Source organism: Solanum tuberosum, unplaced genomic scaffold (assembly GCF_000226075.1).
Source record: "Solanum tuberosum cultivar DM 1-3 516 R44 unplaced genomic scaffold, SolTub_3.0 scf00290, whole genome shotgun sequence".
Classification (NCBI taxonomy): Eukaryota; Viridiplantae; Streptophyta; class Magnoliopsida; order Solanales; family Solanaceae; genus Solanum; species Solanum tuberosum.
Window position 1 is genome coordinate 725,420 of NW_006239226.1, and position 13,382 is coordinate 738,801.

A 13,382-nucleotide genomic window follows, 5' to 3' on the forward strand; every position below is an offset into this window, starting at 1 on the left:
CGCAAGGTATCAGAGATTAATTAATTAGTATTAAGGAGATTTGATATTAAATTCTCAAAGAATCCAATGTTGATTCTATTCTTTCACTTATTAATATTCCACAAAAAAAAAATGTGAACTTTTTGTTTAGGGAAAGAAACCAAAGTTACAATATTATTTAATTTTGTTTTCTTATGGAGAATCATTGTTTCAAGGACATAGTATTAGAAATCCTAACGAAGTTTTCTGCCAAGTCTCTCATGTATGCGTTTTAATTGTGTTTCTAAAGCTTGGAACACTTTGATACGAGATGATCTCTACTTTGCCAAGTCAGACCATGCCCCATCCCAAAAACATCCTGGCCAATTACAAAAGATCGTTGTTGCAGTAAAGGAAAATAAAAAACGATTCGTGATCATGTCTATTTGCTCTAATCATTGCAATGGCCTTGTTTGTTTGTATTATAGCAATAAAGATACTCAAGTTTAATTACTTGCTCAATGTCACTACAGGAGAGATAAAAACTTTGTCATTTCCCCTGAATCACATGAAATACAATTTATTATATCTAGGATTTGATTTGGTGACCGAAAAATACAAGTTATTTCATGTTTTTGTGGAAATCAACAAATACAATAATCATGTTACTATGATTAGAATTAAAACTCTAGGAACAAATTCTTGTTGGAGATATTGTTGTTGTACACCATCTATATTGTAATTTTCTCAACGGAATTATTTATTGGGCTCAATTTTCAAACAATGTTTATATGTTCTCTTTCGATCTAAGAGATGACAAGTTTCGGAGTTTTTCACTACCAAAAGAATATAGTCATCGATACCGCCCTTACGGGGAAATTGGTTATACATTTGTATAATACGAAACTTGAAAAGAGCGATTGGATATTCGATGATCTTATTAACAAAGCTCTTTTACGAAATTTATCAACTATTCCACTTACAAGAAGGAGAAGATGATTGTCTTTTCAAAACCACATGTCTAAGCAAAATCAGGTTTTAGCAACAACAAACATTATTAATGCCTCCTCTACTTATAATTTGGTGCTTCCTCGTGGATTTATACTAAAGACTGTTAGTTCTTTTGTTGAGAACATTATTCCTTTATTGTTTTTAATCTGAAAATGATTTATTTAGCTTCTAGTACTTAGTTTTTTTTTTAAAGTTGTAAACATTGTAGCTAGATACATATATTGTTTACCAATTTATGGATTCATATGCATTTTTATTTAATTTCAGTCTCAACTACTAGTTTTGTTCAGTCAATATTGCTCTATTTCAATCTTACTATTGCTATTATCTTTAACTCAGTAATTTACTTCATTATATTGAAAATTTAATACTAAAGTTATTTTTGAATTTTCTAGTCAATAATTATACTGGGGCCCAGAAAACAAGTGCAATTTTGAAATGGGCAATCTACTTAAATGTCAACGTCTATTCACAATAATTTGATTATATTCTTGTGAGGAAAGACTCAAAATAGTCTCTCATCTTTGAGTTAAGGCTCAAAGTCATCCTTGAATTTTCACATGGAGCATTAATAGTCCCTCATGTTTGCAATATTGGTGCACTTTTGGTCCTCCTCAAAAAATTTGCCTATTTTTTAACATTAATTTTGTCCACAATTTTATGTAAGGAATGTCCAATCGTCTTTTTATATATTTAGTAGAAATAATAACTCTATGTGAGAGAAGGTGATAAGAAGAACACATTGTTCTGCTCAGTAGAAATATTACTGCAGTTAAACTAAGAACATCTTAACATATGACGTTGGAGAAAAGAAAAAAATTAGTACTATTGCACGTGAAATTATCGTGATGAACCTCTCGACTTTACCTGCAATATAATTTCTACTTAACAAAACAAGATGTTTTTCTTCTCATATGGAGTTATTATTTCTACTAAATACATAAAATGACGATTGAACATATCATACATAAGTTATGGATAAAATCAATGTTAAAAAATAGGCAAAATTTTGGAGGAGGACCAAAAGTGTATCAATATTGCAAACATGATGGACTATTAGTGCTCCATGTGAAAACTCAAGGATAAATTTGAGCCTTAACCCAAAGATGAGGAACTATTTTGAGTCTTTCCTCATATTCTTGTCTTCAATTGACTAAATTAAACCCCCCAAAAAACATATTTAGATGGAGCTCATTTGATTTTGTCAAAAAAAAAAAGAGATTAAACAAACAATGGAGTGCCTATTTTTAATTTTAATATGCTACGTTTTTCAACTAGCACATTAATATTTGTTTTAGTACAAACTAATTTATAAATCTAAACAAAGCTGTCAAATAACTTATTGGGATGAACATGTGAAAGATGGAACACTTATCCTACATTATATTTATAAAATCCAGAAAGTAGAAACATTAAAATCTCAACTTTAATGGACAATATTTTTTATGTAATTATATTATCGAAGTCAGCTTATACACAGATATTAGATAACTTTGTTAATGAAAAATTTAAAAAGTAAGACCAAATTATAGCTATACAATTTCAAATAATAGAAAAAAAGAAATGTGCATAAAAGAAAAGGTCCGCAAAAATAATTATTTCACTTAAAATACTTTTCAAACCTATTAAGTCTTGGACAAAATTCATAAAAATAAATAAATAAAACTTGTTATAAAAATAATATTGCATTATATATTGATACTAATATTTAAATAATATGGAAAAAAAAAGAAAGTAAAACATAGGAAAGTGCCAAGTGCGAAAAGAAATTAGTTGATTGTGTGTTGTGAATACTCCTTCTTTAATTAGAGGTCTTGAATTCGATATTTGAGCATGAAAAAAATTCTTAAAAAGACTATCTCTTAAATGAACCCTACAAAATGTAAATATGAATTAATTAAACTTCAATATGGTATAAATAATCGTGACTAAACCTGAAAAATGAAAGTAGTTGATGGTGCACCGCTAGTTGAGTCCGTATAAAAAAATAATTAGGATCGGCCCCTCAAATAGGTATAAATAACAATTGAGATTTGCAGAAAGGGGAAAAGAGGGAGCTCAATTTGCAGCAGCCAGCAGTCGTTTGTGTTTGTGTGTGTGCGCGCATGTGTGTTATGTGTATGTGTTGGAATCTTGACCAGTGGCCCCTTTGTTTTCCTCCATTCTTTTTCCGCCATTAAAACAATTTGACATCTTAACATCCTTTTTAGCCTTTTCTAGGGTTCCTTCACTTTTCCTCATTCCCCTATTTTCTCTCCTTTTTCACGCCTCAAGACTCTGCTTCACTGTAAGTGCTTTCTTTTTGTGTCTTTTTCAGTTTGTTTCAATTCAATTTTACTGTTTTGATATTGATTTCGATGAATCGAAATCCATGGCCTAGCTTTGTTGTGATTTGCTGGGTTGTTTCTTCTAAGTTATTTGAACTTGACCCAGATTGAAATTTTATGTCAGAATTTCAATTTCAAGATTTGGGATTTTTAGGAAATTGTAAATATTGTATCTTTTATGTTCAAGTTGAAAACTTTATGTCTGGTGTAATTGAATTTCCTTTCTTGAGGGTTTGCTCTGTTTTTGCCTGGACTAGTTGTTAGGTTTTTTTTTTTTTTTATCTCAGTTTGAAAATTGCGTATAGGGTTTCTGAATTGCTAGTGTTTTACTGCAGATTCTGACATATTGGTTACTTTTGAGGTTTCTATTATGGCTGACGGGGAGCTGGACATTTCTAACCAAGAAATGTTGTCAAGTTCGAATTTTGGTGAATTTAGTAGTTCAATGGACAGTTTTTTCAATGAGATTCTCAAGGATGCGCATGCCTGTACTCATGCCCACACTTGTAACCCGCCTGGTCCTGATAACTCTCATACTCACACTTGTTACCATGTTCACACCAAAATTGTGCCTACCACAGATGACGATAAGAACCCCAGTGATGATACTGCAGAGTCTGCAGATAATAAAGGGAAGAAACGCCCTGTGGGTAATAAGGAAGCTGTTCGCAAGTATCGTGAGAAAAAGAAGGCTCGGGCTGCTTCATTAGAGGATGAAGTTATCAGATTGAGGGCTATAAATCAGCAACTCTTGAAGAGGCTGCAGGGTCAGGCCGTATTGGAAGCGGAGGTTGCTAGGCTCAAGTGTTTGCTTGTGGATATACGAGGAAGGATTGAAGGGGAAATTGGATCATTTCCATATCAGAAGCCCATGAAGAGTGGCAATACATATCAGCACATAGTTAATCCTAACTTTCCTGGAGCATATGTGGTGAACTCTTGCAATCTACAATGTGATGATCAGGTTTATTGCCTCCACCCAGGTGCAGAAGGTAAAAGCTCAGATGGCACTGTATTAAATGGACAAGGCTTCAACAACTGTGAATTTGAGACTCTCCAATGCTTGGGTAATCAAACCACTGGGCTGGAGGAGGTTCCTGGGTGTGTTGTGGGTAATAGCACACCTACTGACAACACTTCTGGTCAAAGCAAGAGAAAAGGTGAATTGATGTGCATTTTCTCTTCTTTTTTTAAGCTGATGTGCAGTTTCTCTTAAAGTTGATATTATCTGAAAATTGGACTATGTTAACTATTTACAACTTAACTAAACTAGGCATTGTCCTTTAGTCACATGAGTGCAGTATCTATATAAGACTAGGACTTAATTTCTTTACTTTCACAAAAGGGTATCTTTATTGTGTACACTGTACAGTTACTCATATAGTCGAGCCACTACTTTAATATTTTTTTAACAGTAACTATTAACTAATATATTTCCCCAGCCTATCGTTAGTATTTTTTCGTGGCCTCTTCACTTCCATATTTCTTTTCCCAAACTACTTTTATTTGCTTTTTCTTGAGGTGAGGGTCTATTGGAAACAACCACTCTACCTTCCAAGGTAGGGGTAAGATTTGCATACACCCTCCTCTCCCCTCCCCAGTCCCCACTTGTGGCATGGGATTACACTAGGTATGTTGTTGTTCTTCTATTAACTAATATAATTCATAAGTCAAATCAACTTCTCGAACCTCCTATTTGGTGGATGGAGGGAATGCATGTATATATAAAAAAAGTCTTTTGTTTATATATATATATTGAGGAAATGTGTGAATACATAAAAAAAAATGTACCTCAACTGGCATGGTAAATAGTGATTTTCACTTATATTTGAGCGTGTGAATAGGTTATATTATGTTGACATGGTCAAAAAATAGTAGTTGCGCGGACTCTCCACTTTTGATGCCGCACCCGTCTCGGATTCTCCAAAACTACACTACTTTTGGCGAATCCGACACGCACCCGTTGGCATTTTTGAAGAGTCCGAGCAACACAAAAAAATACCAACATTTCCTCTCTTATAACACCATCTTCTTCCTCCTTCCTCCTTCCGTACATCCCCACATAACAGAGCAACGCATAGAGGACGTAATTCATGTTTTCCCCTTCTTGTCGACCACAAATCCCCCAAAACTTTACACCTCCCCGGCAACCATCTTCAACCAACACCAAAGCTACCACCATCTTCCTAGAGAACTCAACCATCACCAATGACCAAATGCATTAAGCAATAGCACTTGTGCACAACACATCATTAGGAATGTCATTTTAATTTTTCCAATATTAGCCAAACCCCCTCCTCCCACGCAAAAGAAAAACACAAACATAGAAATCCAAAACTACTTATTCGTCCAGCAGAACTGCCATTGTTGTTTTTCAAAAATGGGTTAAATGCCATTGTAATTTTGCTTCTACTCACCTTTAAGCAAATCACTCTTGACAGTAAAATCTATCTTCATTGTCTTACACTTGCAGCAGGTTGGGACTAAACCTAAACCTTGTTAGTAAATCGGACAACTTAAACGATATTTTGGAGGGTTGTACTTGTTTTTGTCCTGAATTATGAGGCTATTCTGGCTCTGTAGTTAGTCTTCCCCTCTTTTCTTCCCTTGAATTTAACCTGGAAATGCTTAGAGTAGTAAGCCTTAATCTTCTGGACTTTGATGAAGACATTGTTATCTAATGTTGGTGTGTGTCTATATAAAATGTTATCTAATGTTGGCGTGTGTTTATATAAAATGTTATCTAATGTTGGCATGTATATATATAAAATGTTATATTATATTATATTTGTATATATAGGTGATTTTTATGGTAATGGTACTTAATTTGATTTCCAAATAAATGAAGAGAGTAAACATTGACATGCTTAATAATACTCCCTCGATTTCTGAACAAGAAACAGAAAAGAAAAGGCTGAAGGGGTTCCAAGTAACAAGAGTCCAAGCATCTAATTTCGGTCTAGTTTAGACAAATATTTAATTAAAAATTGGCATAATATAGTAGTCATTATAAAACAATTTATAAGTACATTTGAACTAAGATCAACTACATCTAAAACATTTTTTTCTTATTAAGAGTTGGGGTGTGCAAGTACATCTGAACTTTAAATTATTGGTATTTAAGTAGGACTGATGCAGATTCTGATACCATTTCCCGAAGATCCAATATTATCTAAGCATTCTGGGCCGTCCTCAAGTCCCTGGAAATTGTTTGCAACTAAATATATGTATGCTAAAGAAAAACTAGTCGTGATAATGCCTCTGCTAATATGGAGTGAAAACAATGAAAATATTCAAGAAAGTCTGGATCACATTTCTGTGGTGCGGAATCTGGTGCATTTGGAAAGAATAGAATCAAAGATGCTTTGAAGATAAACTACACCAGCACATCCTTGGGAGAAGTGTATAAATCTTTTAGTTTTTGGTGTAAGTTGGATTTAGTAGATGATTTGGAAGAATATATTGATTCCTTCCAGTCCGTGAGTTACCGAGTAGGTAAAAAGAATTGTTAGGTGTCTGATATTTTGCTGCAAATAGAGCATATAATGGATGCTCTGTGAATAGAAGTTTTGGCATTACCTTATTACAAAAAGAGAAAAAACACTCTTTGCTCAGCTTGATTAATATCCAGACATAATTATTTTTTGACTGAAATTCTAAAATTATGATGACAAGAAGAATTTAAATGCCAAAGTTTGCATCCTATTGAATCCAGAATCCCTTTTATGTAGCTTGTAAACTTTGTTAGTTCCATTAATGCCAAAAAAAGGAATCTATATGTGTTTGATTTCACTCTGAAATTTGTGAACTGAAACAGTTAGTGCAATCTTCTTGATCCGAAAGGAGTGTCAGAGATCTTGGGTGGCTTCTGGTATCTTTGCCAGAACTTTTGTCCTTAAGATTTGTTTAGGAAAAAAGTTTGTTTTTTCGACAAAAGAAAGATCCATGTATTTGCAATGCCTGTCAAAGTAACTGTTTCCAAGCGTCTGTTGTGTATTGGTTGATGACATTTATATTATTAAAATTAATGAAAGTGAGTTATTCTGTGTTTTAATTGAGTTGGTGGTGCAAAAGAACCAGTGGTTTCAATTTTGACTTCTCTTTCATTGAGCTGAGTGATAAACACATTGATGTACCAGGGCAGAATGACAACTTAGTTTTGTGTTTAACCCTCCTGGCTGTTCTCTTTTATATTGATCTTTGCTTTGCTTTGCTTTTTCAGGAGGCACGCGTACAACAACAACAAGTTGATGAACTTCTTAGGAGAGCATCATTGTTCTTGAGAATAAGTATGTTTTGTCATGTGCTCTCTACTGGGAGAAATTATGTGCCCTCTCTGGGGATTTCTCCCAGTTTCTCTACCTTGCTGAGTTCAAATTGAGAATCTTCTTCTGGCTGTTGAGTTGGTGGTCTAGTAGGTATCTGAGTGTCCGTTGTTTATCAACAGTCATGTAAAGCAGAAACAACCAAACGAATATAGCTAGCAGAACTCATGAAGAGGATACCAAGGGTTGTGGTTTTCTGTGAAGATCTGGAAGCTTTATTCCTCACTGTTGTATTTATTCATTCTTTGATCTTTGATGAATGTCGCCTCTTGCCTATGGATGTCTAAATTGATAGTTCTCTTTCTTAGATTATGTGAATTTGAAACCGCTAAATTTGAAATAGATGGTGGCTTTTTATTTATGCTCGTGGTTCTGCTGGAAAAATTGGAACACACTTGACAAATTATTGAAGTGCATTTGCTTGGTTTCTCAGTTTCTGTTCCCTTTATAATACTTGTGGCACCATATAGGTGGTGTTTAGTTTGAGCTGCAGGAAGTAGGATAAATCTCATGAAGTAGAAACCATGATTGGTGAAATATGTGGTATTCCATATACCCTCGTGGGATTTTTCTCCTTTTCTATGTTTGGTTTTGGTCCTCTTTCGGCATTGGGTAAAGAATCAATAATGGCGCTGGTCTGGTCATGGAGTGGTTGGTAGGGGAAGAACAAAATCTGTGTCTCCCCTTTATTATGTGAAATTTGAATTTGATGTTTCAACTGAGTTGTACATTGTTGGTTGTGTTTAATTATTTTTTGCTTTGATGGTTCAATCATGATTCATGATTCATGATTAATGGGGATTCATATTTGGAGCAAGCAGAGAGGTAGGATTGTTGACACTTGCCATTGGCTCATCATCACGTACCATAAAACATGAGTTCAGCAAATTGGCCAAATTTGTGGCAGGTAGATCCCCAAGAGATAAAGTACTCCCTACTAACAAAGTTTGCACCGAGACCTATAATATAATAAAAAGTCCGGCGAGTTCAAACCACCATGATTAATAGTACAAGTGGCTCGCACATGGATTCAGTTCTCAATGTATGCCTTTAAGTTAACAATGCAATCCACACATATCAACGGTACTCTTCTACTTGATGATTCTGCACCTAATAAAGTTTATATTCGATGCCATATATAACACTCTTCTAGTTCACATCTGCAGCATACAATTACTAATGGAGAGAAAATTGAACATCTCAGCAGTTGCCATTGTCATTGTCCTCACGGTAGATGCTCTCAGCCATCTGCCAGACTTGGACACAATTGTCTTCTGCCACACTTGAAATGACCCATGCCTCATTCTTGTTCCATGAAAAATCAGATATTTTTGCTTTGTGACCGCCATGAGAGAAAAGAAGTTCGGAGGGCCCGTCTTCAGCTTCCCCTTCCAATTGCTCGTCACCAATCCTGAAGACAACAATCTTATTGTCAGACAACCATACAATTCATTCTTTGGTTATTATCACCATTATTTCTCATTAAACTTTAGTGATAACTGATAATCCACCACCATCGTTTTTGTGTAGTGGAATTCATTTCATGCATGATGTACCTGTTAAGATCCCAGACCATCAACCTTCTATCACCACCTGAAGATGCCAGTACAGTCTCATGATTAGGATCCCATTCTACCTGGAATACCTCATCCCTACAAAAAGGTTTAGTGACAAAAACTTTATCAATTGTAGAAACAAAAGGTAGAGAAGTTTTCACATTTTAGCAGAATGCATGAGAATTCCTATTGCAATGTCATCAAAGAAACTAGGAATTAGCTGAGGAAGAGCATAAGCAGGGCTCAAAAGCAACAACAGATTTGACCAATTTCAGTGTGCATATACAGGCAAAATAATGCAACAATGACGAAAGAACTGCACCACGACAAGTAGATTAGACAGATACTTCCTAGTTTTCATATGTTTTTTGTTTCAAAAGGAGTTCTGTATTGCATACTAAGGAAGGGATCCAAATATTAACAAGTCAGTCATCACCGGAGACGAGCATCAGCAAACTGTGATTTGCAGAGTCACCAAGCCAATAAAATAATGGAGTGACTTAAACAATTGACTACAATAAATTTGGAGACTTGAAATAAGCTGAAGGACATACGTATGACTGCCAAACACATGCAATGGAGAGCTAAGCTTTCGCATGTCAAACAGACCAACAGTACTATCTGACGATGCTGTAGCAAGAACCCACTCAGTATATGAGTTGAAAGATAAATAATTCACCTGCAGAGAGGAAGAACAAACAAGATCAGCGAGACTGCATCAGGAAAAGTATTGAGGAAAAGTTTGTTCAGATGGTGCACATGCTATTCACTTTCTGATTTCGCAATTCATTAATGCATGTGAAGCAGGTGACAGGATTAACCTCTCGAACAGATAAAAATAAAAGTTAAAACCACTAAAATGTCCCAAGGATAACCCATTGTTGGAGGTCCCATTATTCCAATACTCATGACATCTCAACGGTCCTATCATAGTAGTTCCATATGAAGCTTTCATAACTAAAATGAATATAATGCAGAGGCCCAAGACTCCTCATCTAGTTTCTTAACAATTAGCATAGCACATGAGTCGTGGATAAAGTTCAGAATGTTTCTTCTGTACAATAAAGAGATTGTTTCCTTTCAGCTAACATTGTACACGAGTCATGAATAACAATCTACTTTTTGTTCCACATCATAGTTTCATATGTTTCTCTTAACACCATATTGGGTGCCTAGCGCATGATCTATGGGTTATCATTAAACAATTAGATAAACATAGTAGAGATCAATCTCAATGATACAGATCAAAAAGTGTCTAGTAAAATATTAAACAAGATGAAATTTAAAGACACTGGCCTCTTTCTCATGCGCTAAAACTGACTGTTGGGCTTTGTTTGTCCGCAAGTCCCAAATGATCAGACGACAATCATCTCCGACGGAACCAAATAGGTTCTCATTCTTTGGATGCCATGACACGTCCTCAACTACATCTTCATGCTCCTATACAAAAATACCACAATTAAATTCATCTGCCGCAGTGATATTCAACTCCAGAATCAACAAAAGAAACTCAGTTGAATCAGCACATTGGGTGAAAGGACAGATCACATTACCTCATAAGTATGATGGGCCATAAGCACTTTATCTTGAGGCAATGCAGATACATTCCACAAACAAATCTTCTGATCGTTTGAACCACTCAAAAGAAAACCCTCCTTAAATGGGCTCCACGACAAGCCATAACCTTCTTTATCATGCCCTCGAAGTCTAACATCAGGGTTACAAGACCCACCTTCATGATCAAGGGGTTGTTTAGCTGAGTCAAAGACATAAACCTCAGAGCTACTAGTCTTTGCTGCAACTACAGCTGGCTTCTGTGGCATACATCTCGCCCTATTCACTTCTCCATCAACATGAATCTTTTGTACTATCTCTACCTGTGAACACTAGATAAACTTAATTGACCAATTTATTCACAGGTCTTAAACACTAGGGAAAAAAACAATTTCAGATTAAACTTCCTTCATATAAACACCAATAGGCACCACATATGCATAAATTAATTCATTTACAAAGAACTTTCTTCATTTGGATATTTCATCAAACAGTTCATATATGTATCACTCAACATGAATATAATAGAGGATTTGTAACTAATTTTTACACTATTAGCGCATTTTAACAGATAAGGAATAACTTTTTTTCAAATATTAGTGCAGTTTAACCGATTGTAAGGAGTTACAGACCTTAGGGATTTGAGGATTCATGAGATTGTGTTCAAGTCCTGAAGCAGGATTACGAGGGAGATGAACATTTGCGACCATGAGGAAGTTGGGGCAATCGTCGGAGGTGTGAGTTCCGAGAATGAGCTTGTGTACAGCAAAAGCACCGTCGTCGGTGGTGGGGGACGGAAGCCATTGAACGGTGAGAGAAGGCCATTCAAGGGCATGACAGACGACAAGATCGTAGAGCAACGGCGTGTTCTTCTTCCAAACGGCGAACTCCTCTTCTACCTCTTGTTCGGTTTCTCCCGCCGCCTCCATTTCTTCTTCTGCCATTGTTGATGGAGAATGAGGGTTTTCTGTTTCCCGCCAAAAATGGAAAATGGAGTCTACGAAAGGCGGTTGGAAAAATTATCGCCGTAGCTTATAACTTACTACTGCTCCAGTGGATCACAGTGAACTTGGGCCCGTTGTGGTAGTCCAAGGTCCATTTTTGGAATTTCACGCATACAAATTCTGAAGGGGAAGTTACACCAATGACTGCTCCATCAAAAATATTTATATCAAATCAATTAGTTAATATCATATACAAGTTCTTTATTTATGGGAGTATTTCTTCTTCTTTTTCATTATTATTTTTCCATTTCTTCTTATAAATTTGTTTTTGTTTAAATTTATTAGACACATTCTTTTTCTTTTTATTTTTTTTCTTCTATATCTATTAGTCATTTTGTTTCAACGTAATTCTTTTTTCATATACTAACTTGAATAACTCTTTTAAAAAATGATGAATTATATTTAACTTTAAATTGAGATAGAAATATAATTCTTTTTTTAAAAAAAAAGATAAATTAGATGTAATTGAATGAAGAAACTTAAATATCGTCGTCAACATCCTTTCAAAAATATTAATTTATAGAATTCATGAAATTTCTTTTATATTTTTAATTTTATTTTAGAGAGATGGAAACTAACTTATTTGATTTATTCATTGTTTGTCTTTTTTACAAATTATGACTAACCTAGTAAATTGAACTATATGAACTAAAAAAATTGACGATGCTATTTATTTATCTTCTGAATATACATTATAATATCAATAACTATATTCTTACACATTTTATGAGAATCTTGACGATTTTCACAGTAATATGTGATTGAATGGATACAAAGTTAAAAAATTAAAAAAGTGAAAAACAAAGTAAAACATTACAAATAAAAGTATAAAAAGCACAAAAAAAAAATTAAGAATGCTCGATGGAGCATGATAAAAGTAGAAAGAAATGCCTAATACAGTATGATAAAGTAACTTAAATTATATTTAGCATGATAAGGTAAATATCTTTCTTCCCTGTCTCGCTCCCTTTTATCATCATTTAATTTTCACGTGTTTTAGGAATTAACTCATGTAATACAATCTATCTACTAAAATTCTTATCACTGTATCTTTGTCCTCGATATCTTTGATTAGTTTAGTCTTTACTTTTATGAACCAATGAACTATCTATGGTTCTTGTACAAAGAGCATCCCGAGAGGCTACTATGCTCACCGCGCACTTGTATTACCACATGGACTTTTTATTTAATACTTTGAACCCCTGAGCAAAAATTATGGGTCCGCCACTGTTGGTATAATGGTTATATCGGATATAAATTATTTAAATGTAATTATAAATTTTATTTACATATGAAATAAATGGTTGTAGATATAAATGTGGATTGTTTTTACGAAATATAAACTTGTCAATCAATTTTTTGAAATTTTGAAATCAAGTCTTTCGGGATTTCATATGATGATGTGAGGTTAGGGATGATGTTGATTTTGGGTGGGAGGTTCATTGCATGATATAATTTGAATTATTGGAAATGGAAACTTATGAGCGGCGGGAAGAGGCAATAGCAATAGCAATAGCTTCATAGAACAAACATTAGAGCTTCATATAAACGTACGTTTGTTCCCCTTTTCAAATCTAAATGGATTAGTCTCTTGTGTCTTAGCATTAATTAAAGTGAGGTTTTGACTTGATTAGTGGTACCATTGCT

General features: G+C 34.5%; 2 protein-coding genes across 2 annotated transcripts; one reads left to right on the forward strand and one right to left on the reverse strand.

The window, feature by feature from the left end:
- Nucleotides 1–2,892: 2,892 nt before the first annotated feature.
- LOC102599645 (uncharacterized) lies at nt 2,893–7,982 on the forward strand. Its single transcript, XM_006359636.1, has 3 exons — nt 2,893–3,256; nt 3,632–4,456; nt 7,519–7,982. The coding sequence occupies exons 2-3, from the start codon at nt 3,667–3,669 to the stop codon at nt 7,545–7,547; spliced, it is 819 nt and encodes a 272-aa protein (XP_006359698.1). The 5' UTR covers nt 2,893–3,256; nt 3,632–3,666; the 3' UTR covers nt 7,548–7,982.
- Nucleotides 7,983–8,588: 606 nt separating this feature from the next.
- LOC102599978 (WD-40 repeat-containing protein MSI2-like) lies at nt 8,589–11,804 on the reverse strand. Its single transcript, XM_006359637.2, has 6 exons — nt 11,364–11,804; nt 10,731–11,054; nt 10,474–10,617; nt 9,732–9,856; nt 9,178–9,273; nt 8,589–9,032 (listed from the first exon to the last, which is right to left on the reverse strand). Exons 1-6 carry the CDS (start codon nt 11,673–11,675, stop codon nt 8,822–8,824), a joined length of 1,212 nt encoding a protein of 403 aa, XP_006359699.1. The 5' UTR covers nt 11,676–11,804; the 3' UTR covers nt 8,589–8,821.
- Between the last annotated feature and the right edge of the window lie 1,578 nt (nt 11,805–13,382).